Below are 24998 nucleotides of genomic sequence, written 5' to 3' on the forward strand. Positions count from 1 at the left end.
TAGTTTCACTCATAGAACTTTATTACAACAAAAAACAATCAATCAAAAAGAAAAGAAAATGAGAATGTGTCCCGGTGTCCTGGCTGGTGGGGAGGGAACCTTCAGGGACCTTCAGGGACCTTCAGGAACCTTCAGGAACCTTTTCATACCTCCGAGCTCATTTCTTCCCCATGCGTGCCCTGTACTCCTGGTGCCTGCAAGAGACGAGAACACAAAATAGTCATACAACACCAAGATCAATCTAATTCAGAAGCTTTGATTTTGAGTTATTTTTCATGACTATAACTTATTTTGCCATCATGTCCTCCCTCTTTAGGTTTGTGGCTGGTCGGATGACAAACACAATTTTGTGTTGATAATTCATAAAACGTTTTAGAACATAATATGAGATGGTACGGTGGTTTTCTGTTGAGTTACGGGCTTTGGGTGCCGTCCACTGAACGGACTTGTCCTCCCCCGGGACAGGGCGGGCGTCCCATCCCCTCTGATACTCATGGTACCTGAAAGACAGGAGAAAGCAAATTAGTCATATAACACCAATATTACATTATTATACACCTATTGTATTCATATTAGTTTGTTTCTGTACTATTGCTCTGGTTTATGCTCTTAGATGTTTAAAAAAGGAGATGCACTTATGACTTCTGGTGACTAGTTCTCTTAAATACCTATGTTGAATACACTTATTGTAAGTCTGCTAAATGACTGTAATATAATGTAATGTAATATGAATTTAATTCAGAACTGTTTATTTTCATGACTATAACTCACTTTGCAACAGGGTGGGTCTTCTTGGTATATGAGGCTGGTCGGATGACAAACACAGTTTTGTCTTGAACAAACATTGTTGTCATTAGACCGATCATTTGAGATGGTACAGTGGGTTGCTGTTGATTTACGGGCTTCGGGTGCCGTCCACTGAATGGACTTGTCCTCCCCCGGGACAGGGTGGGCGGCCCATCCCCTCTGATACTCACGGTGCCTGAACGAGACCGGAACAAAAAAATGTGTCCATTATAATCAAATTCACAACTGTTAAAACTTTGATTTTAAATCATTTTCATAACTTACTTTGCCATAACGTCTGTCTTTTTGATTGTGTTTATTTCTTCCATTTCTGGTCGGATGACAAAAACGATAATATGAATCGGCTAACGGTTAACGGCTAACGTTAGCTAACTAAGCTAACAGCGACTAAAACCTTCGATTTATTAAAGTTTTCAGGGTAAATACATGTTATTTTTGCCGTTACAACGCTACGGGACAATGTATGCTGTCTGCTGAGTCTGAAATAAAGTTTTGATTGATGGATTAATTGACAGAATGATAATGTGTGTTTAAACTAGTCACCCACTTCTCACTCCGCTTCTTCGTCATCTGACAGATAACGGCAAATCTCAACGGCTGATTACACACAGATATAACGTTACGTCACTGTGCGTTTGCGATTTACAATTTATAATATTAAAATTTTGTTTGTTATTCAACGATCCTGTTGAGTATGTGTGAATTGTATCTTATTGAGATATTTTTATTTACCGTTAATTTATGTATCTATTAATAATTCCTGCGGAAATGACGTCTCACCGAGCTCTATGGGCACGTCCCAAGTCTCTTAGGGTACATCACAAGTCTGTTAATTGCATCCCCGTTTCCCTCACTTGTGCCTTTCCTTGTGTCTTAGTCCCTCCCACCAGGGATGCATGGATGCTGTGATCAGCTGATCCTATGTCAGCAGAAACAGACTCGCTTCACGTGACGATACAGAATAAAGGATGTTTCATGTATCTTAAAACCTATTTCCTCGTTTCCTCTTTCCTCGCGTCTCTCCGTGCATCCCTGGTGGGAGGGACTAGGACGCAAGTGAGGGAAACGGGGATGCAATTAAGAGACTTGGGATGTACCCCCAGTTGTGTGTTTTCTCCTCCGCCATTGTTTCCTGTTGCTGGTGCCAAAATGCATTCTGGGATATTTGGCTGTCCCAAGTCCACATAAGTCTCCCCGGTAAAATGGGCGGAGCAAGTCAAATCCGGGCATTTGGACCTTGCGTGGCTCGTTCCGGACTTTTGAATTGGAACTGTACTTTGGGCTGAGACTGATGACGTTTCACAAGTCCACGAGAACACAAGTACAGACAAGAAGAAGCATATTTAAAAAAGGCCAATTAATGTGAAAGAGATGTTTATTTCCTGGTTATTCAACGTGGGTCCTGAAAGGCCACTCCTACGACACATCTGCCTCACGCACGCGAATATCACCAGTTAATTCAACACCAGTTAATGTCGTACACACCGGTGTTCCTCCGGTGTTTCCTGTGATGGTGAAGAGGAGAAGAGCCGGCTGCTGTGCTTCACACGACAGGTATGTGAAGCGACTGATGCTCTGCAGGCACACGGAACTTCTCCCGGTTTGTCTCTTGTTTTCATTTCGCCTGTCAGAATGATAGCTGTCCGGCTAATCTGCTATCATTAGCTAGTCTACGTGTAACCGCTGATTGGACTCGCTGACAACATTAGCTTTAGCATTAGCTAGTCTACGTCTAACCGCTGATTGGACTCGCTGACAACATTAGCTTTAGCATTAGCTAGTCTACGTGTAACCGCCGATGGACTCGCTGACAACATTAGCATTAGCTTTAGCATTAGCTAGTCTACGTGTAAGCGCTGATTGGACTCGCTGATTATAATTAGTCATGTACTGTACTTTAAGTACACATTTGAGGTACTTTTACTAAACTAGCCAACAATATATAGGTGTTAAAAACATCTAGAGCGTCAAAATGCAGCACACACACATGAATGCAGCAGTGCTATTAATCCAGAAACCTCATATATTATAGTAAAACACTGCCAGAGAACATTTTACTGCACAATTTGTACTTAAACTTGAAGTACTTTAAGTATATTTTTGATGCAGGACTTTTACTCAGTGTAGTGGAGTATTTTTTTGTTTTGTTTACAGTGTGGTATTAATACTTTTACTTAAGTACAGGATCGGAATACTTATTCCACCTCTGGACATTTCAAGCTAACTTTACTAAACCTATTTAAAGTGTGATATTTATCCCCTACTATTTTAATATTGGGATTGATGAGAAGTAACATTAAGATTTATGGGGTAAAACCACTTAAATTAATGTTAAACAGACTTTTATTCAACCCTACACTTTGCTTATCTCAGTTAGCCTTTACAATAATGATTAATAAGTTTGATTAATGAATACATTCTCGATTTATTAAATGTATTTCCGGTTAGTTAATCGAGGCATGCATTCAGCAATTTAAGGAACCATTATTTATTCTATAATAAGAAGAGAGAAACTCAATTTTACACCAATTTTACACATAAAGCTATTAAGATTTGATACAGCCTGTGAAAACAGTTGTACTAATATCTTGTGTAAACCACAACAAGCTCTATCAAGTCTGAGAAAATGACCCCGAGTAAGTCATCGTGACGTCATCAGGTTGTTATTGTTTTTTTAGATACGGCCATATTAGTCTTCAGATCAACAAAAGGGTTTTAATGAAAATACATTAAATGTAGGATTTTTTGGAGTGTTTGACAATTATTTGGGACAAAAAGTCAGGATATGTCATCCTCTCCTGCTTCGATTCTTACCTTTGTTTTTTTAATCTGTCTTTTCTGAGTCCCTCAAACTTCATGGACGTGCAACACTGAATTGCTTGAATCATCAATTTAAACTCGTAGAGCTTTTGCTAAACTAAAAATCACTTAACTGTAGTAACCTACAGAAATATTACTCCGGTATACTGATCGCAGCAGGATTATCTCTATTGGGTTTTATGTAATCTACTTATCATTTGCTGATTTATTGTGTTTCCACTTTGTTGAAATCATTTTCTTTTGGTCAAACAAAATGAACAAGAGGAGGAAGTCTTGGCCTGAAACGCTGCTTGTTAATTCTGGAACTTCTCTGCTCAACACTAATCTTTTTATTATTAAGTATTTATGGAAATGTTTTTCAGAAAAGCATCTTTTTACAAACATTGGACCAATGGTGATGGAAACCCAGTAAATACTGTCTATCTATCAGAATACAGACCCAAATGGCAATTACTATGTTACAGCAAACAATGGGGCCTTTAATCTGTGAGGGTCCGACTCTTATTTTAATGTGCATCACCGAACCCTCGAAAGCAGCACGACTCTCCCAAAAACAAATCTGACTAGTATTTCTATTTTTACCTCACAGACGTCACGGTCGCTGGAAACAAGCAGCCAGGCCGGCTGTGAGAGTCTGAAGTTTTACACTTTGAAATGTTTATTCTGTCGATGAAAATGTGACAATGCGACAGTTTTTCATGCGTCGGACAGAATGAGCTAAAAGCAGTGGTGGTAACAGTGATGCTGCAGACCTTTCCTCTCATACTGTCATCAGTGTGATGGGATTAACAGCAGAGGCTCTTACACCTCCACAGTCTGAGAACAACACCTCCCTGCTTCACATCCTGTGCGCCACTCGGCCATTTAGTCTTTCTCTGTGTCATCATTTCTTTGTAAAGGACCGATGAGATGAATGTAGCACTGAACAATCGAGAAGAGTCACAAATAGTGCTGGTATTGTACCTGAGTTTTAGGGTTGCGTTCATTTAATATGACTATTGTTTATCGTTGTATTGGCATCAAACGCACATATTTAGGGACCAGTTGGTGAAAACAGAGAGAGAATACTGGACTCACAGTCCTCAGGTGGACACAAACGTGACTCCAACAGTATTATACTAATCCTTTCTGTCTCTGAGGTTCGATTTACGGTTTCAGACAATTATTGGAAAATGCACATTATTTTCCTTTCACTTAGTCTTTTACTGTATCTAACGCCAGCTATTTTTTGTGTCCGTCTGTCTGCAGCTAGCCTCCTGGGAGGCGAGTCCCAATGCCATGGCCTCCAGCCACGGCTCCTCCCCAGTGCCCCGTGGAGGCCGAGATGGGATCTACCACAAGGAGCGGGACGCCCCGCCCGCTCGATGCCGGTCCGTCCGCTCCCTGCCCGACGTCTGCCCGAAGGAGCCCACCGGTGGGAACAGCTGCAGTCCTTAATGTTTTAACATTTGTGGACATCATTTAATGAGTTAATTTAGTTAGCTAATAGAATGAAAGTAGGGGAAATGTTTGTTTTATACCATAAACAGTCTAAAACCCAAAGATATTTAATAGAATTCAATAAAACAAAGAAAACGAGCAAATGTTTAAATTTGAGAAGATGGAACCAAGATATGTTTTTATTTTATTGATGATAGTTGGAGGTTAATCATTTTCTGTCGACGGACTACTGGTACAAACATTACAATATGTTGTAACATTTAGTAATCTCTGTTTTCCTGCAGGTGAGAGGCGGGGCCTGTGTGACGGCCCGTCCGTGGTTGCGGAGCACGACAGATGGACGGTGTACAGCTCCAAGGTGAACCTCCCCGCCGCGCTCAACGACCCGCGGCTCGCCAAGCGGGAGTCCGACTTTTTCACCAAAACATGGGGGCTGGACTTCGCGGAGACCGAGGTGATGCCCTCCTTCTACCTCCCCAACATCACCAGGGAACACTTCGGACCTTACCTGCAGGAGATGGCTCAGGTAACACACCCACACTGAATTATTCAGAGGAAGGATTCACTCGGCGTCACTGCTCAGACCTCAGCACACTCACTGATTGAAGCTTTCTGCTGGTGAAGGAGGAGCTGATCATGTGACTTGTTTATCTGTGTATGTTCGGCTGATCGTCCGGGCCACACTGACACTGATATTTACAGAGTGATGTTTTGACAGTATGTTAATGTCACCAGCAACATTACTACAGTAGGTCTATATCTGTAGAAAAAGCTCCGGGTTTGAAAGAAAGTTAGTCATTATTTTTGACCCAACACTTTTGTTTCAAAATAAAAGAATCCCTTTATCTGTTAATAAAAGGCTTTTATTTTGAAATATTTGCCGGTTAGTGTTGTGAAAACGCACGGCTCCATAAATGAATAGAATACCTGCTTTTAATTGTGGAGTGTTATTGTTATTTACAAATGAGCACACGTGTCTTAACTGATTTCTGTCTAAAATAAATATAAATAACGTAGTGAAATGAAACCTTCTGGCCGTTGTGAAAGTCAAACTATGTAGAAAAGCCGGTCTGGCAGCAGCAGAAGCAGCGCGTGAGGTAACCGTCGCACACAGTGTGGCCCGGGCGTTACCTTGCCATGCCGTACCTTACGTTGTGGGTGTGTCATGAATCCTGTCGGAGCAGTTTCCGCTCCTACCGTTCTTTTTTTTTTTTTTGTTTTAGTCTCAATACAGCGACCTTTGGGGATGTGAGAGATTTAGATTTAGAGAGAACATGTTTTTATCTTTTTAAATTCAAAATACAACAACATCCGGATAGAAACACACTTACCAGTTTCAGTGTCCCTTCTTTTCATCCTGTGCCGTGTAATCTCAGAAATGAGAAGTATGAAACTGGTTTTACTCGTTTCTGGGTGTGAACCTTTTATATGTCCTCACGCTACAAGTCATTTATCTATTTTCATATTTACAATTACGGAGAAGCAATTGTTAGCAATGAAAATCTTAGATCTCAGGCTCCCTCCATCAATGGACATAAAATACGTTTAAAAGGAAAATCACATAACTAAAAAAGTTTAAAATGTACGTAGGTCTACATAATAACATACAATACTATACAATTATTAATTACAAAACAAACACGCTGTGGGAATATGTTGTAATGTGAGCTACAGGTGTGATTTGGACTTGATTCCTCTTTTTGTTGAGCTTTTTGGCAAATTAGCAGCATTAAAAGTTAGTTATTATTAGTTCTTATCGGTTCCTGTTTGCTGTGTTCATGACTGTACAGACAACTTTCACTGCTTTGCTTTGATGCTGAAGAAAACATAAAAACATGATGAAGTTCAAGCAAGTTCTGGAGTTATAAGAAATACTTTTAACACTTTCCAGGGAAGCACAAAAAACATTTCACTTGATTTATCGAACTCCAACTCCTGAAGTCTCATATTTCAGTGTTAAACTCTGAGCATTTGAGTTTTGTTGAAACATGTTAAAGTTATCCCTTAACTACAGTTGGCTGGTTAACGGTGATAAAATAATAGCGGATGAAAGGTGTTTCTGAAACTTCATCTTTCTGTCTGATCAAACTGCTCTCTTCTGTAATCTGCCGCGGTAGTGTTGTCTCTTCTCCTTCGTTGTTTATGATCGCTGTGGTTGTTGTCGAGCTGCAGTGGTGCACCACAGACGGAGGAACTTATGGGAAACACTTGCATGCACACAGGAAAACACAAAGGAGGAGCCGCGAACATTGAAGGCATCTGTGTTTTGTCAACATGGTTAATAAGACATCTGCTCATACAACAGTGTGTTATGCTGACTTGGCTTTATATTCATTCCCTTATAGCTGTGAAAGGAAATGGAGGTTTTTAAATTGGATATAAAACTCCTCAGATGAGCAGAGTGTGGTTTCACTTTGAGGCCTTTAGACTTCGTTACCTGAACCGACTCCTTTCAGTTCCCGTCAGAGCCGTCTAGTTTTTAACAATGTCGCTGACATCGGCATCTGTTCGTCATCTCGGTTCCTCCTTCGGGTTTCAGAATGATGTGTGACGATAAATAAGACGAGAACAGCTGTCAAACATTCCTCTGCTGCTGCTCTATTGCTCTCATCTAAAAACAGGAAGGTTGACCTTTGGAAGCTCTCGTGTTTTTGTGATTGAACACCACCCTCAGGCCAGACTTGACATTTCACACGAGGAGTTGTTGTAGATGTTCAGTTTTAACATAAAACTCCTGAATCATTTTTTTTTTTTTTTGTCTTTCTGTGTTTTTATTTTTAGAGGGAAAGAATCCACGAAAGCTGCAAGACGTTCTGTCTCAACAAAGACGACGTGGACGCTGCTTCCAGTGTCGCCACCAACCACGGTATGAATTATGAACCCTGCAGGAAGTGGAGACTGTTGTGAACATGAGATATACTTTCTATACTATAGATGAGTAATGGGACAGTTTGGTTCTGACTCTTTGCACTTTTCACAAACCAAAACAGTTTCAGTTTTCCTTTGGATCACTTCTGAGAACGTCTTTTCGTTGTTTAACCTTTCAGTAATTCCTCCAAATCGTTCTGATAATTGTGTTTCATACGCTGCACATTTTCATTTTTCATCCATTTGTTTTACCGGTGTATTTTATTACTGTTTCTTTGGTTCTTTTTGTTTTGTGTAAAGTACTTTGACGTTGGTTGAGTAGTGCTATACTAAAAACCTTTTGTAAGTAACGTTATTACAGTACTTTTGTACATTTGTATTTATGTTGATTGTAACAAACGCATGCTTTATAATAGCAGGAAATCCCTCACAAGCTTCAACAACAGGTGTCATCTTCATGTTTCCGGTGATTTTCATCCACAATCAAACTGTTGTGTTCCACAGAAACAAAATACTTTAGTATCAAACAACTCGTTCAGAATGTAAAATAAGCTGAAACACATCTGACTTATTGAATCACAAACGACGTTTCTTGTTTTTAGACAAATCCAGAGCTGAGCTGGAACAAGTCCCGAAGGTAACGATTTTATTTATTTTAAGTCTAATATATTAACTTAATCTTGTGAATGAACTTAGTCCTCAGGGTGTTTTTAGTTTTATAACTACGCTGTCTCCACTGTTGACTTTACTCACTCAAATATAACAAATAAACACACGGATATAAATGGAATGTATTGTTTATTAAAATAATGTTATCTGATAACAGATCGGCCTGTTTTCACCGACATCCGATCCAGATGTTTGAGTCATTATTGGACCGACATGTCTGGGTGTCTCACAAGGTTTGAATTTGCAGATCTTCATGAAGCCTGAATTTGCCCTGGAGGACCCCGCCACCTTCAACAGCGTGCTGCCCTGGTCGCACTTCAACAGTGCCGGAGGGAAGAGCAGCAGAGACGTGGCCTCCTCCAAACTGCTGCAGGAGAAGGTGAACTCGCTCATCCGCTCCGCAGAAAATACGCACCTCGCGCCACTCTGGCTTTTCTCACAAGTGTAACTTCAACGTGAGCTCCGTGCCTCTTTCTCCAGCTGAGTCACTACCTGGACGTGGTGGAGGTGAGCATCGCCCGGCAGATCTCGCTGCGCTCCGATGCGTTTTTCCACGCCATGTCCTCGCAGCACGAGCTGCAGGACCGGCTGCAGGAGACGCAGCGGGCCGTGGCCGTCCTGCGGGGCCGGACCGCCGCCATCGACCGGATCATGTGCCAGGGGCCTCTGCAGGCCCTCCGCACCGCCCTGACCCGCAACAACTGCGTGAAGCTGCACAACAAGCTGAAGCTGATGGCGGCGGTGCATCAGACGCAGCCCACCGTGCAGCTGCTGCTCTCCACCTCCGAGTTCGTCGGAGCGCTGGAGCTCATCTCCACCACCAAGGAGGTGCTGCAGCAGGAGCTGCAGGGAATCCACAGCTTCAGGTGAGGAGAGAAGGGGGGGGGGGGGACAAAGGTAATTCTCATCTGGCTTTACTTTCACTAATTAGTTAGACTGTGCAATCTGTTTATTCACAAACAGACAATGTTCTGGGTTTTTAGCCTTTTTTTGTTCAATAGTTGATAACAGTTTAGCAAAGATGAAAACATGAGGCTCAATCTTCACAGCAGAAGATGAATAGTTTTGATGTGAAAAGACAGGAAGTCAGGAACCACACAAACTTTAGCTGTGATGCTACTGACCGTCTGTCTCTCTGTCTGTCTGTCTGTCTGTCTGACCTTCTGTCTGACCTTCTGTCTGTCTGCCCCTCAGACATCTGGGCTCCCAGCTGTGCGAGCTGGAGAAGCTGATCGATAAGATGATGGTGGAGGATTTCAGCATGTACGCCCGCAGCGACCTGAACCGCGTCCTGAAGGACGAGCCGCTGGTCCTCGAGAAGGTCTGAACAAAGTCCTCCATCACCTCCAGAGCATTCATTCATTCATTCATTCATTCATTCATTCATTCATTCCCGTGTTTGTCACCTTTTTATATGTGAAACCCTCTTCACACAGTGTTCAGCCCCAGGTGGGAATAATAGATATGGAGGTTGTCCTTCATGTAATAATACATTTAAAGATAAAACGGGTAAAATAAATAATAAAGCGAGGAGAGTCATTTGTGAAACATCCAATAATATCCGGGGGGATTTGTAGATGGAAGGTTGAAGTTTACATCCAAAAACGGCTTTAATGCAAACGTTCTGTACTCAAGAGGTCGCTCTGTGCCGAGTGCGTTTTTAACCAACAATTGGCTTTTGAATTTGTGATGAACTAAATTTAGCTTTCAAGGTTCGTTTGAATCTCAGGTTTTCGTGCACAGACTTCTGTCCCTTCATTCACTCACAGAGACGCTTCACAGTTAGATGAAGTGAACTGTTGCGTATTTAACGGATGATGTGCTCGTCACAGGTCCACAACACAAACGCTGCCTCACAGAAGGTGGGACACACGCACACACACACACACACACACACACACACACACACACGGAAATCACGCCTGCTGCTGAAATCCGGCTCAGTTGTCTCAATGTGGATCAGTGATCAATCACATCGTGAGTTGTTTGTTTTAATGTGCTTGGCGTGCCAGATGGGTGGAGTTAACTGCTTCAGATGATTCGGATGATGTCATGGAGGCAATCAAAGCTCATTGAAACCACTAAAAGGTTTCTGATTGTGTTTTAAACAGAAGTAGAACATTTGTACACACGTTTTAAATCCCTCTGGTCTCCAGGCAGGTTAAAGAAACACCGTGAATACTTTTTGATTTTATTTTATTTATACTGAAGAATAATCTTTGGGCTTGGTGGTGTATTTGTTGCAATTTAACATAAATTCAATCACATTTATTCTCAGTCGAATCATATAGAGATCAATAAAGTGAGGATTTTGATATTGTGGTACAAAATTAAATTTGGATGAAATGGTTCAGATTATGAAAACTACAGATTTGCTTCTTGTGCTTCTTGTATTTGTTTGATCTGCGGTTAGAAATCCTAATTTACATCAACTTGAATCACATTTCTTGCCGAATGAAGCGCTGCCGCCTCCCGACTTTGACCTGCTTACATTTAGAATCTGCACTTTTACTGTCGAGGACTCTGTTTATGTTTTAACACTTATAGTGTGTGTGTGTGTGTGTGTGTGTGTGTGTGTGCGTGCGTGTGTGTGTGATTCAGGAGCGTCTGGAGTCTCTGGTGTTCGGCCTGCTGCGGCAGAGGAAGCTGGACTTTCTGGATATTTACAGCGATGAGACGATCATGGCCGCTAAGGCCATCGTCTCTCAGGTAAAACCTCCCCCGACTGTGTGGAGCACGTTATGAACTACAGATCCATCATTTAGTTATTACGGGATTGTTAATCTGACATGTTTGTGTGTTTCAGTGTGTGGTAGAAAATGTTTTGAACATAGAAGATATTGACACTGAAGTCGTCACAAAGTGAGTAGAGATGTGGACGTAACGGAGTATTTCTATTGTGTGGTTTTACTACTTTTACTTAAGTAACAGATCAGAGTACTTTGTCTTCCACTGCTATATCTCTCTGTCTCTCTTAGTGAGTTATCGTTATAACAGGAAATGTGTGATGGGTTCAGTCATGAGTCATTTTAAACTTTGAAAGGAAGCATGTCTGCTAACGCTTATAAATAATAAGCAGATAATCCTCACAGAAGTTGTCACGTACGAATTTGCATATGTGCTGACTCTCATGCATGTGGGGGCTTTCTTTGAAGAATGCAATCACTCCATACGAACAACTCGCAGTGCTAAAAGAAGTGAACAGGATGTTAACCTTATGTAATGTGTGTGTGTGTGTGAAGGCTATTTGACCAGATGCGTCTGATGACGTTCCCTCAGTGGTTCGAGCTGCTGAGAAACATCTTTGAGAGTTTCCTTCTCTTCCTGCAGAGGATCAAGGTGGGTGAATCCATTTTATGTAACAAAATAATCTCGGCTCACAAGTCTCCTCGGAAGTCTTCTGGAGCTTTCTACCGTCTCTATACTGATGCACAGGTGTCATCAGGTGCTCGTGCTCCTACAGAGTCGATCAAACATGACTGAATGCATCTTTGGTTTCCCTGCTGTCTGTCAGGCCACGCTGAGCGTGATCAAGAACGTGGTTCTGGAGGTTCTGGCCTCGAACCAGAGGAACCGGCTCCTGGAGGAGGCGGCCGGATCAGGGGCTTCGGTTCAGGAGGCCCCCCGCGGCCCGTCGCTCCTACAGGGGGAAGCCGAGCTGGCCTACCTCACCCACGAGGGTCTGTTCATCAGCGACGCTCTGAACGAGGCCCAGCAGCAGCAGCAGCAGCAGCAGCAGCAGCTGGTCCAGGATCAGAGCTCTGCCGTGGGCTCCAGGATCCAGCAGAGTCGGGCGGAGGCAGCCGGCAGCGACTCAGCAGAGACCTCCATCAGCAGGGAGCAGAGCTTCATGTATGTCACCGGAGAGTTCTCTCTTCCATTTCAATGTTTAGATATTTGTGTCTATTGTGATTCTTTACGTAAAAAGAAGATGATGTGACGCACGTTAACTGTTAACTGTTGTCTGTGATTGTGCGTTTGTCTGCAGGTCCGGTGAGAGCATGATGCCCTCTGATCTGGAGCTGAACCGTGTGATCAACAACCTCCAGGAGCTGCTGCACACCGCCTCCGACGTCAGCCACGACCGCTGCGTCAAAGTCCTCACAGCCAGAGCCAAGGTACAGTGACATCACGATGACGTCATCATCAAAACCAAAGCCACTCGTGGAACATTACCACACATCTGTGAAGGAAAAAACTAACATTTTATTTAAAGGCTGTGTGAAATCTTTGCTTGACTAGTTGCAAAGGTTCGACGCTCATTAAAACCTAAATGTTTTAATGAGTAAGTGTGTGGAGGTTTGATGGGACCTCACCGATCGTCTCCGTCTCCCAACAGGACGGCTCTCTGGCGCGTCTGAGCTCGGCCGAGTTCGTGTGCCTCTCTCGGGCCGTGGAGGGTTTCGTCCGGGACACGGAGGAGCTGTGCAGCAGGCGCAGCGTCTCCCTGAGGGGGGCGCTGCAGAGCCAGGCCAACCGCTTCGTCCACCGCTTCCACGACGAGCGCAAGAACAAACTCAGGTTACCCTGCACATCAGAAATGTAGTGATATGCTGATGTCACGTAGGAAAGAAGAGGCTGAGGAGCAGCAGTTAAACCCTTCATGATTTCTGTGCTGGTTTCACAACGTTCAGTTTGACTCCCAGTTGTTGACTTTGATGTTTGTTGTTTTTCAGCCTGCTCCTGGATAACGAGCGCTGGAAGCAGGCCGAGGTTCCCGCTGAGTTCCAGGATCTGGTGAACTCCATCGCGGATGGAAGAATAACACTACCGGAGCGCAAAATCCCAGGTACCCTGAACCCCCCTAAACCTTTAGGGATATCAGCTCTTTACTCCTCTCTGCTTTTCCTTTAAGAGGTTTCAAACTGTCCGTCAACGACGGCAGAAAAACCTCCAAAAGCTGTGATAAGAGAAGTTACTGGAAAAGGCTGACAGTCACTTTATTATGAAACACGGTCGCACTCATTCACCAACAAGGAGCTGCTTTTAACTTCACAAAGACATGCAGCTTTAGGCTTCAGAGTTTAGTTGTTAGTTTTATGGTTTCAGACACAAGTTTGAATCAAATCTAAAATGAATGTTTGCAAAGCTGTAAGCTTATACAGGAAAGAATTGCTTTAAATCACGACTTACATTGAGTGCATTCACACCACGAAGCAGCAAAAGATGGGAGTGTATCCCTTTAAACAAATAAAAGCACGTTCAGTGCACCAATAAGGAGACTGGTGTTCAACAAACAGACTCTGCGTTAACAGACTGAGGAGATGTTTGGACTGACGTGTTTCTAGAGCGCTCCATCAATACGTTATAGTAGGGCCGTATCAATAACCTGTCCCAGGAAGCATTTATGATTTAAAAACAAAGACGTCGAGCAGAACTCCATTAATACAAGTGAGGATTTGCAGACTTCAGCTGTGACATGTTGTCGTTCTGTGTGCAGCTCCAGAGGACAGGAAGCCCGCCGAGTTTCTGCTCGTCAACGGGCAGAAATACGCCGTCGTCGGGTACGTGACCTCAGCAGTTAAAACCAATCGCACAGAAACAGTTGACGTTCACGACTATTATGCTGATGCAGTGAAAATATCCACAAGATAGAGATGTTGTGACGGTCGTCTTTCTGTCTCTTCAGGACGGTTCTGCTGCTGATCCGGATCTTTCTGGAATACTGTCAGTGTGTCAACGACATCCCGTCCATCGCCACCGACATGCTGACGCGTCTGTCGGACCTCCTCAAGGTCAGAACCGCCTCCAACACTCGGACCACGTCCCTGTGTGAACCCTAACGGTCCCTGCAGGACGTCCCGCTCACTGTTTAGTGATATATTTTATATTGATACTTATACTCTTGTACTTTTCTTAGATTTTGTATGCAGGAGTTTTACTTGTAACAGAGTATTTCTACACTGTGGTATTACTACTTTTACTTCAGTAGAAGTACTTCCTCCATCTCTGTCGATAACTGAATGTAACATACTTTAAGTGACACAGATCACAGCGCCCCCTTCAGGTCATTTATGTGTCACTTTTTAAAGTAAACGTAGAACGTTAATGGCACACCGTTACCTCGGCATTGTGTTTTTTTAAAAGCACTTCTTCTTCTTCTTCTTCTTCTTGTGTTTTCTGCAGCACTTCAACTCTCGGAGTTGCCAGCTGGTTCTGGGAGCCGGAGCTCTGCAGGTTGTCGGTCTGAAGACCATCACCACCAAAAACCTGGGTAGGACCGGCTGCACGCACCCGTCCCAGCTTCAGTCTGCCTGGAGATGAAGACGCTAAAGGTTTTGTGTTGTGTTTGCAGCGTTGGCTTCCCGCTGCCTGCAGCTGGTGGTTCACTACATTCCCATCATCAGAGCTCACTTTGAGACCAAACTGCAGCCCAAACAGTTCAGCGTCCTCCGACACTTTGACCACATCACCAAGGTACCGCACGTAAACGGATGCTCACGTATGCTCACGTATGCATAAAAAAAAATGTAGAATTCCCAAAGATTTCCTTTTCCTACTTTGAGGTGTTTCTGAGGCTGTTTGTTGCTTTGCAGGACTACAACGACCACGTAGCGGAGATCTCTGCTAAGCTGGTGGCCATCATGGACAGTCTGTTTGAGAAGGTTCTATCGAAGGTGAGATCACGTTCCAAATGCTCGAACGTGTTGAGTTGGTGTAGAGCAGCATGTTCTGCTGCACGCTGTGTTTCAGTTTGATCACTGAGCAAACGGTGACGTGTTTGTAACTTAACATCCAGCTGAAAAAAGGCAGAATTATTTGAGCATAACGCTGGATGATGTAGTTTTTCTGAAGAATACTTTTATGTTTTATTAAGGATTTATTTCTACTGGGAGGAGAAAGTGAGCTCAAATGTAATGAGATATTATACGCACCATTACTCGTGTTTTTTCATACTTTGCCACATGTGGAGGGGGCGCCACAGGTTTATTGCCAAGTAACTTTTAACATGCATGGAATTTACTGTTGTGTTTATAATAATAATAAAACAAAACCTAAAAACAAACACAAATCATAAATATTAAGACAAACATTTACAATAAGTAAAGTAAATCTGGTATATCTATCTATATCTATCTATATATATATCGGGTTAAACCTTCAGTCTTTGTCAGTTTTTTTTACGTCACAGAATCTAAAAGAACAGCCGTCGGCCATCTTTGAGACCCTGTTGAAGTAAAGCTTGTGATAAAGTGTAATAAAAACATTTCCAGTGTCGATAAGTTAAATCACTATCAGGAGTGTTTCCTCTTCTGCCTCATCAGTTGTTTTTGATGATAAATAAATATATCGATATAAAGAAATAAACGTGACTTTTAAGGTTGAAATAATGTCCCGTAATCAAGTATAGTTCAATTTCTGCGTTTCACAAAGTTACGGCGTTATTTTCAAAAATAGTTTTTGCTTTTAATATTTGTTCATTTTTCAAATATCGCACGGTATTCGCTTCAGTTGTAACACGCAGCATGAACCCGGAGGGTGATGCAGAGATTAGTTATCGTATTACTTTTCTTAATGTTTATCTCACTAGTTAACACTGAATTAAAACGTGTAGCTCATCCATCACTCACCACTCCATCGAGGGAAACCCTGGCTCACTTTGGGTTGTTGGTTTGATTCCCAGCTGTGTTGCAGATGTTTAGTCATGTTGTTGTTGTTGTTGTGTCCTCAGTATGAAGTAAAGGCTCCGATGCCGTCGGCCTGCTTCAGAAACGCCTGTAAACAGATGGCGAAGATGCACGAAGCCATTTCTGAACTTTTACCTGAAGAGCAGACGCAGGTGAGACTCGACACGACGCACTCGTCTGTTGTTAAGATGAGTGAACGGAGACGCGCGGCGCTCTCACACAGATGTGTGTCTCTCTGTGCAGATGTTGTTTCTGAGGATTAATGCCAGTTTTAAGATGCACCTGAAGAGGCAGCTGGCTCGACTCGGAGTCGTTAATGACGGAGGACCTCAGAACGGGTAAACGAGTCTCATTTCATATAAAAGTTTAGTGCACAACCGACCAAAACTCACAGAAAAAGGACGCAATAGATGGCGATTAATAAAATCAATGGATAGTTTTAACTGGCCGCTGTTGTTTGCAGGCTGGTTGTGGTGGACGTCGCGTTCTACACGGAGAACGTTCAGGCGCTGAAGAACCTCGACCGACTCGAGCTGAACATGGCTGAGATCTGGGAGCAGAAGAGGTGATGGAGGACGACGGGACGTCCAGGACCGACCGATGAGACCCGGAGACGTGAGGCCGGCCTCATGGGGGGCCGACAGGCAGGCGGCCGGCCGGCCCGAAGGGACCAAAAATACAAAACTGGGAGGAGAAAAGCAGCCACAAGCCGGGGGGGGGGGCTTCCTGAACAGCTCCACCTTAAAAAGACTTCAAGTAACACACAGAGCCTCCTTTAAAACACTGCTGCCACCTCCTCTCACTGTGTGCAATCCAACAGAAATACTCAAACATTAGACGGTTTTAGTGCGAGTTAAGGGTGTAGATAATATTAGAGAAGTGGCGGGTAATTTATTTTTCGGTCGTCTTGAAGACATTCTGTACTGTGGCGAACTTTGTCTCCAGATGTTGGAGCTGAAGGGATTTTTATCATCACTGAAACAGATGTTGCTTTGGCTCTTTGCTCAAACTTCACAGCCGAGGATTCTGGGTTCAGATGACGCGGATCGCTCCGGAGATAATTTAATTTTTTTTTGTTCTTCCTGCTTCTGAACGAATCAACAGGGTTCCCTTCGCGTGTGTTTCCAAACTTTTTTCCGAACCTCGTTCATCAGCTGGTTTTGGTTTCTCTTCGCTGTGGTTCAAAGGATTCTTAAACTTTTATACTCGAGACGGTTTGAGGCCTGAAGGAAAACAAAATAAATGTGTGATTGAAGAGTTCATTTCCTGAAAACCTTAAACAAACATCCAGACTGTGAACGCATCACAACTCTCAGCAGCATCCTGTCGTTACCAAAGTAAAACACTTTCTAATTTGAGGAATAAACTCTTTGATTAGACATTAGTTTCCTTCAAACTGTCCAATTATGCATTCAGTTTCCTTCAGCCGTGAGGATCCAGAGACGCGTTTCTTCTTCGTGGAGTCGATCGATGAGTCTGACTGCAGAACATGAAGCATGAAAATCGGCTGTTGACTCAGACTGCTGTCCTCCCTCCTGCTGTCGTTTTATTTAACCTGCATGAAGAACGTGAGCTTTTTGTTTCCAATGAAACTGAAACGACTCAAAAAACGGAACAGAAAATCTGTTTGTTTGACTTTTCAACGAAGAAAACCAAAAATAATTGAAATGTGCACAAAACGACGTTTGCCTGCTCGTTAGTGAGGACTCCTTCCTGTTGATCCAAAATACATTCAAGCAGGAAAACTACAGTCGGAGGTAATCGTGTGAGCCGGGGCGTTAGTGTTCGGGCCGTTATCAGTGAATCCCGTCTCAAGACGTTCACCAACACACGCTTGTGTTCAGGTGTTCTGGGTCACGGTCGCCCGGCTCAAGCCGGCACTGTGCTGGTGTGGTTTTGGAGCGCTCCCTCTGATCCGATCCTGTTCTCAGGACATGGTGGGCAAAGATAGACCTTTATGCTTCACTGAAGTGCACCTGAGTCCGATTACAGGACCACACCTACAGCACTTACCCGCTTCGGTTTTCTTCAAACGTTAGATTTTCTGTTCCTGAGTGAAGTTCAGTCCCTCTGAGCTCAAACTGACACATCTGTCCAGCTGCGGTCGCATCGCCTCAAGTCTCTGAAACCTACATCGACACTACAGACTTCAATCAGCTACAGTACTTTAATACAGCAGGTTTATTATTGAGACAATGTTATTTTTCCAACCTGAAATAATGTGACGCAACAACCTCGGCTGTTTAGGAACAAATCATCTTTATATATACAGTATATATATATATATATATATATATGTGTGTGTATACGTCAGAATCGGAGTGTGATGTGACTGCAGCTGTCAGTTTCTTGAGATCAAGAAGCATTAACTCATCGCTGTCTGCTTCAGAAGTGCCTACTTTTGATCGACTGTCAGAGACGACACATCTGAGCGCTCCACTACAGTGTGCCTACCATACCACTGTGTGTGTGTGTGTGTGTGTGTGTGTGTGTGTGTGTGTGAAAGATTGTGTGTGTGTGTGTGTGTGTGTGTGTGTTGGGCTGCATGTATGAGAATCCAAAATGTATTGATTCCTTCAAACCTGATGTGAATAAAACGGGATGACGGAGCGACTTGTTCTTCAGTCTGTTGTTCAGCACATTTTACTTTTCAGGCTCGTGTAACATCGTACTGATACAAAGGTTGTTTTTGTTCATTTCATTTAATAATTGTCCGTCACATCGGCACACAGCACCGTCCAAATCTTTGTAATCACCGGTTATATCCATGTTTTTCTTCTTTTCAATTACTTTATCAGAGATTAAAATACACTATAATTAGGCACCACATGTTTATTTACATTTGGAATAGTTTTGGTCCCAATAGAAGAGCGAAATGATTTAAACTTCTGTTTAGTCGATGTCCACACAGTGGTGCATGAGAGGAGAATCCTGTTGGAACTTGGATTTGTTTTCCAGTCCAGAAAAGTGACCCTTAAAGGTGCAACTGGGCTCTAAATATTGAGTCTTTTTTTTTTTTCTTTCCCATGAGCCTCTGCTGTCAGGCTGTGGAGGTTTATACTGTGATGTGTTCAGCTGGTATTCCCAAAGTGCTGACTCTACACTAACCTTCTATTTCTACTGTGAACTCTGAAGAAGAGCTTCACTAAAGCAACACGTCGCCTGTTAATTCCAGTTTGTTAAAAGCTGCTTTATTGTGAAACAGGAAGCTGTTCATGTTTAAATCTGAACACATTTTGATGCTAAAAAGCTTCCAGTTTATTTCACCAATGACGGATTTCTTCTGTTATTGAGCTGTTGCTCAGAGGGTCTTTGTCTCTTTTAAATGCCAGTCTTGTTTTGTTCTCCATGTAAATGCATTTTAATGTGAAGGCCTTTATTACAAAGCCAAAAACTTTATTTTCAGGAATTATATAAATATGTGTATGTATGTAGTCATTCAGCATGAAAAAGCATCATATCTACAGACTTTCTAGAGACTTTTATTTTGGAAACCAAACATTTATCATTCTAGTTCAACCATCTAGAAGGATAAATGAAACTGAGCAGTTAAAAATCCCCAAACTTCTAATTTGAAGTCGGGCATCAGACGAGCGCAGCGGGCTCAGGCTCATCAGCGACGGGTTTCCTCAAGTCCTCGTGCATCACGAACACGAGGAGGAGGTCGATAAAAGAAGCGGAGTTCATCAGAGAAAAGAATCTCCTCAAGTGTCTTCAAGGTGCGAATGGCTTGTTGGTTGTTTTTCCCAGAATGCCTCAGTGGTCGAGGATCCGCAGGTTTCCAGAGACGATCTTGTTCTCCAGCATCGCTCCGGCCGGAATGTCGATCCGGTCTCCGTGGTTGGCGATGATGATGACGGTTCCCTGTTTGGATCACCAAGACAGTGATGTCATTCAGTGGAAGAAGTGTTCAAATCCTTTACTTTAGTAAAATACTAATATACAGTGTATATTCTACTTAAAGTACATTTATGTGGCAACTTAAGTTCCTTTGAAGGTTCAGATTATTAACACAATATATAATCAACGAATAAATTATGACGTATTATATATTAAGCTACCACATACTATAGTATGACTTTTTAAATACCTTTTCAACATACTATGACTTTCTTCGACACACCAGACTATGCTTTTATCTATAAATAAAATGTTGAATTATTGTATTTTTCATACCAGTAACTAGCAGTGCAGCATTGACTGTTTACCTTCACAGAGACGTTTTTTCCGAAGGTGACGTCTCCCGACACGGTGAGGTGGTCGAGCTCCAACATGTCCGGGATGCTCTCAAACCTGGACAGAAACTCCTGAACCTGCACAACCAACAGCAACGTTACAGTTCAGCTCACTCCCAAAGTCTGGAACTAGTTCCTCTTATTGATTCATGATCCACCCCTCTGCAGCAGCATTGAGGAAACCCTTTAACTATGTCGATGTAATAAACGTTAAAGTAGACGTTACATGACTTTTCTTTCCTGAAAAGAGTAAATAAAGATATCACGTAAAAACAAAGCCTGTGACATTAAGATAACAAGATGTCCATCTCAAGAAACTTAACATTCAATATCTTTTTAAAGAACCTTCTGACACCAGAAGTTGTGTTTAAACGCCTCCCTGCTCGTGTCGTCCCGTCGTTGCTGACCTTGGTGAAGGAGCTGCCCAGCTTGACGTGCGGCGTGGTGGGGAACTCTCTCTTCTTGCTCATGGTGAGCGAGCCGGCGTCCATGCTGTACAGGTTGGACATCACCAGCAGCAGGTCGGACGACGTCTTCACGGGCAGGAAGCGGCTGCGGGGGACGTTCACACCCATGGCGTTGTTGAAGCTCTTGATGGCGGCGCCCACGGCCGTCTCCAGCTGGATGACGTTCAAACCGCCGTCCAACGTCTGGAGAGACATTCGGGGGTTTGGGTTAGAGTAGGAAACGACAGCATCAACTCAGTCGGTCTTATTGTTAGCACAGAGACAGTTGGCTTGTATGAGGTACTTATACATATTCAGTGTAGTAGTTACAGTAGATGGCGGTCCCCCTAAACAATAAACATCAGTTTAAGTCTGCTCTATATTTAGATGTTTTACCGCTCAGAACACAGGCGTTGCTCTTTCACGAGTGTGCGTCACCTTGGGGTTGACGATGATCTCCAGGTCCATGGCGTTCTTCTCCTGCAGCCTCTTGATGGCGGGCAGAGAGATCCACAGGTTGTTGGTGTTGAAGATCTTGAACTTGGTGACGGACTTGAACTCGTCGACGTGGGCCTTCGGCACCTGCGCGATCTCCAGCAGCCTCAGGCGATCCTCGTACTGGATCAGCGTACCGCCCTGCAGAGGGGAGGAAACAGGAAGCGCTGAGAGGCGGAGCGGAGCAGAGCAGAGCAGAGCCACGCCTCGCCCGAGATCACCGCACGAATAAAACCCCCGCGCTGACCTTAACGTCCGCCCTGGTCTTGTCGGTGACCTCCATGATGAACTCGCAGCGCCGGTCGGCCGGCTGGCTCATCAAGTGGTGGAGGATGAAGAGGTCGACGGTGGCGCCCAGGTTGTCGATGTTGGACACGAAGATGTACTCCTTCCCCTCGGCGAGGAGTTTGTCGAGCAGCCCGCAGTTGGAGAAGCTGGCGTAGATGTCTCCGTGACCCGGCGGGTACCAGGCCTCCCCGTTCTCACCGTTCATCCCCATGTGTTTGGCGATCGGCAGCAGCGACTCCTTGCTGATCCTCGGATACCTGCGAGGAGAACATGTGATCGCTGGTGTCGCACTTCAGGGACAGTTTGTTTTATGCTGCAACTAAACTGGACAAAACAGAAATGTACATTGGTCGGTTTGCAAAGGAAATGTTGAACATAAGAAACTAGAGATAGCCAACAATAATAACATTAAACTAATAATAATGATAATTGGCTTTATGTAGCACTTTCAAGCTTTGGCACAAGTGCTTTCCCCGTGTGTGTGTGTGTGTGTGTGTGTGTGTGTGTGTGTGCGCGCTGCACCTGCTCTGGTTGAAGGTGTGGATGTTGACGCGGTGGTGTTTGTATTTCTGCAGGATCTTCTTTGTGTCCTCGTCAGTGTTGAAGGAGTTCATGAGAACGAGCGGCACGTCGGCGTTAAACGTTTTGTTCAGATGCTGGAAACGACGACGACAGAGAGAAAACGAGAGTTCAGTTCCGTGTTGGTCTGAAGATTGAAGACGGGCTTGTTGTGCGACTCTACCTCGATCTGCTGGACGGTCAGGTCCAGGAAGGTGTTCTCGTTGCGGACGCTGATCAGACTCTTGGGGCCCTTGCAGCCCATACTGGTTCCCAGACCGCCGTTCAGTTTGACCACAGCGAGCTTGTTGAGGCTGGCGGTGATGTTGTCGGGAAGACCCTCCGTCTTGATCTTCTCGTAGGGACGGATCTGAGCAGAGACACGGACACGTTTAAAGGGACAACACGGCATAAACCTGGGCCTTAAAGACTCAATGTGACGCTGTTAGGGCCGGGCAATTTATATCTTTATTATACTTCTTTATTTATATATCATATTGATATCGTGATACACATCAAATGACACGCATGGGAAAATTAATTTACAGACTAAAACACTAGAAAAGTCAGAGAGGCTTTAACAAAAACCTCAGAACATTTAAATGTGTTGACAAAAAGCTGATGACCCTCAAATGCTACGCTAGGCTAAACAGGCCCTGGATCTCTTCACTGGGTGCACAGAGATGCCAGTGACTCTCCTTCAATGTGGGACTGTTACTGTTTAAATGATTCAACCGCTACAGGACGAGCTTCATGCTTCAGAAACCAGCTCTGATGACGGAGGAGGAAATAAAACAAATAAAGCAGGAAACAAAGTTTGACTTATTCCCGTCCAGAGCTGCAGTTCTGACCTTTAAAAGCTCACCAGAGTCACATGACAGCCGCCTGGCACACAGAAAGGACACGAGCATTTATGGACACTGTGTGTGTGTGTGTGTGTGTGTGTGTGTGTGTGTGTGTGTGTGTGTGTGTGTGTGTGTGTGTGTGTGTGTGTGTGTGTGTGTGTGTGTGTGTGTGTTGCATAAGTGCACTCAGGATATAGTGTTTCATGTCCTGTGATTAGCCTTCATGACGATAACGATGTCTTGTGAGATCTGGTCATTATTAACAGCAGTTAGGTAACAGTGGAGGGGTGAGGGAATAAGGGGGTGAGGGGTGGACATGAAGACAAGTGAGTGTCCAGAGTCCCACAGGAGACAAATGTCACCGTCTCTCTGACCTCGCCGCCCTAAAACTAGACTTTCGATGCTGAGGCAGTCAAGACTATTCTTAGTCCTAACCTTCACTGGGCTCGGGTATTTTGGGAACACTGAGGGGTGGACAGAGTGAGTGAGTGTGTGTGTGTGTGTGTGAAATGTCCCCATGATGACAAATAGCTGGCTTTAGCCCGAGTGTCCTCTGTCCTCAGATCTGGTTTCTGGAACAGTGCCACATTATTTTAGCTGGTCAGATGATCAGACGGATCGTTTTCATCTCTGTGCTTCCAGGACAGAGTTACATCAGGACACGTCGAGTCTATTTTATCTCTACAGTTGGATTTGTACGTGATGCAGAGAGTTGATGAGCGTCTGGATCTCTTTGGTGTACATTTCACTCATTGACGGCATCGCCTCGACTCCAGGCCAACTGCTTTGATTAAATTCACAATAACTGTGTTCTTTCTTTCTTTCCCTTTGTTTCACGAGCGATGGTGGAAACAAATCTCCTGTAATTTAAAAATCAATACATCAATACACAGGCTGCGTGAAGGCTCACTCTTGTCCAGTGGTGGAAGTACATTTACTCAAGTACAATTTTGAGGTACTTGTACTTCACTTGATCATTTCCATTATGTGCTACTTTATACTTCTGCTCCACTACTCCTGTTCTATGAGTGTGTGTGTGTGTGTGTGTGTGTGTGTGTAGCCCATCACTGCTCCGTATAACTAACTGTTACCGTGGGGAATGTAATTAAAGCGCATTACATCCACTACGCTCTGCTGCTGCCGGTCACTGCTCTACCAAGTCTCGACTGTGTGGAACGAACTCCCCTCAGCAGGGTTAAGTTGAGACTAGAGTTAGGACACAGCCACTGTAAGCACAGGACTTACAGGACCGTAGATTATGCAGCGGCATGTTCTGGTGTTTCTATGACAATGCAGCCTGATGCTCTGACCTGAGCCTCAGCAGTATGAACACTGACCTTGGATCACAGCACAGAGGATTGAAACATGAGACCCCGGCCTCTGGCCAACAGTGTGACTCGTGGTATCTGGTGCTTACCGAGTCGTCCGGCGGCCGGTTGATCTTGGCCCAGTCGACTGAAGGACCTTTGACCTGCAGGAATCTGTGGAACAGCTTCTTGAAGCCATCCAAATTTTTTCTGGAGATCTGAAAGAGAACAAACCAAACGTCAGAAGAACTAAACCAAACTGAAGTGACAGCGAGAACAAAAATCGAGTCAATATTTTTGTTGTGTTGTTAAAAAGCAGGTAAAATCTCAATAATGGTTTATATCTCAATTCTGGTAGTTCAATAAATAAATAGTCTAGTCTATGAAATAACCACGTGGTAAAGTACGGAGTAGTTTCTCATTTAATCAAAAACTTTGTGCAACTGCTGCAGAATGAACGGAACAGTTCCAAGTGAAATTATGGAGAACAAAGGGACGAATATTTCCAGATTCCTGCTGACTGTGTTTAAATGCATGCACACAAACACTAAGTGATCTGATTTAGACAATAGTTTGATTTAACTGAGAAGTT

The 24998-nt window shown here is 43.7% G+C and overlaps 3 protein-coding genes across 10 annotated transcripts in view; 1 reads left to right on the plus strand and 2 right to left on the minus strand.

Annotated features, from left to right (window-relative positions):
• LOC142949879 (uncharacterized) lies at positions 1 to 3057 on the minus strand. 7 transcript variants are annotated; one of them, XM_076091741.1, is made up of 8 exons: positions 2293 to 3057; positions 1905 to 2095; positions 1072 to 1117; positions 900 to 982; positions 772 to 805; positions 418 to 500; positions 291 to 324; positions 1 to 194 (listed from the first exon to the last, which is right to left on the minus strand). In XM_076091741.1, the coding sequence occupies exons 1-8, from the start codon at positions 2424 to 2426 to the stop codon at positions 158 to 160; spliced, it is 642 nt and encodes a 213-aa protein (XP_075947856.1). In that variant the 5' UTR covers positions 2427 to 3057; the 3' UTR covers positions 1 to 157. The 7 variants fall into 7 exon arrangements, 4 of the variants coding, with proteins under 4 accessions (XP_075947856.1, XP_075947855.1, XP_075947852.1 ...); XM_076091740.1 differs by lacking the exon at positions 291 to 324; XM_076091737.1 differs by having other exon boundaries at positions 291 to 500.
• On the plus strand, positions 2000 to 18856 carry vps54 (VPS54 subunit of GARP complex). Of its 2 annotated transcripts, XM_076091733.1 has the most exons (24): positions 2000 to 2361; positions 4876 to 5041; positions 5352 to 5593; positions 7849 to 7933; positions 8538 to 8572; positions 8852 to 8983; positions 9085 to 9470; positions 9799 to 9925; positions 10437 to 10466; positions 11206 to 11313; positions 11411 to 11466; positions 11847 to 11943; positions 12119 to 12456; positions 12593 to 12722; positions 12944 to 13125; positions 13281 to 13393; positions 14045 to 14108; positions 14234 to 14339; positions 14731 to 14818; positions 14900 to 15021; positions 15141 to 15221; positions 16277 to 16384; positions 16476 to 16570; positions 16696 to 18856. In XM_076091733.1, the coding sequence occupies exons 2-24, from the start codon at positions 4906 to 4908 to the stop codon at positions 16799 to 16801; spliced, it is 2967 nt and encodes a 988-aa protein (XP_075947848.1). In that variant the 5' UTR covers positions 2000 to 2361; positions 4876 to 4905; the 3' UTR covers positions 16802 to 18856. The 2 variants fall into 2 exon arrangements, with proteins under 2 accessions (XP_075947848.1, XP_075947849.1); XM_076091734.1 differs by lacking the exon at positions 10437 to 10466 and having other exon boundaries at positions 2001 to 2361.
• Positions 18847 to 24998, minus strand: part of LOC142949876 (UTP--glucose-1-phosphate uridylyltransferase-like) — an 11487-nt gene continuing 5335 nt past the window's right edge. The window contains exons 3-10 of the mRNA XM_076091735.1: positions 24517 to 24624; positions 22439 to 22624; positions 22219 to 22352; positions 21656 to 21953; positions 21352 to 21549; positions 20875 to 21117; positions 20441 to 20545; positions 18847 to 20096 (exon numbers count right to left, since the gene is read on the minus strand). Coding sequence (XP_075947850.1) covers positions 19989 to 20096; positions 20441 to 20545; positions 20875 to 21117; positions 21352 to 21549; positions 21656 to 21953; positions 22219 to 22352; positions 22439 to 22624; positions 24517 to 24624 — 1380 coding nt within the window. The 3' untranslated portion in view covers positions 18847 to 19988. The remainder of the gene's footprint in view (positions 20097 to 20440; positions 20546 to 20874; positions 21118 to 21351; positions 21550 to 21655; positions 21954 to 22218; positions 22353 to 22438; positions 22625 to 24516; positions 24625 to 24998) is intronic.

The sequence above is a fragment of the Anarhichas minor genome, unplaced genomic scaffold (assembly GCF_050575085.1).
Source record: "Anarhichas minor isolate MPS153535 unplaced genomic scaffold, ASM5057508v1 ptg000014l, whole genome shotgun sequence".
Taxonomy (NCBI): Eukaryota; Metazoa; Chordata; class Actinopteri; order Perciformes; family Anarhichadidae; genus Anarhichas; species Anarhichas minor.

Bases quoted from the DNA above. Each gene is read 5' to 3' on its own strand.
- LOC142949879 (XM_076091737.1), bottom strand. From the start codon at position 2,426: ATGAAAACAAGAGACAAACCGGGAGAAGTTCCGTGTGCCTGCAGAGCA. The intron at 1,118-1,904 runs GTACATCCCAAG...TCATCCGACCAG, and splicing joins GAGAAAACACACAACTGGGG to AAATGGAAGAAATAAACACA. The intron at 195-290 runs ATAAGTTATAGT...CGTCTCTTGCAG, and splicing joins AGGGAGGACATGATGGCAAA to GCACCAGGAGTACAGGGCAC.
- vps54 (XM_076091733.1), top strand. From the start codon at position 4,906: ATGGCCTCCAGCCACGGCTCCTCCCCAGTGCCCCGTGGAGGCCGAGAT. The intron at 11,944-12,118 runs GTGGGTGAATCC...GCTGTCTGTCAG, and splicing joins TCTTCCTGCAGAGGATCAAG to GCCACGCTGAGCGTGATCAA. The intron at 14,109-14,233 runs GTACGTGACCTC...CTGTCTCTTCAG, and splicing joins CAGAAATACGCCGTCGTCGG to GACGGTTCTGCTGCTGATCC.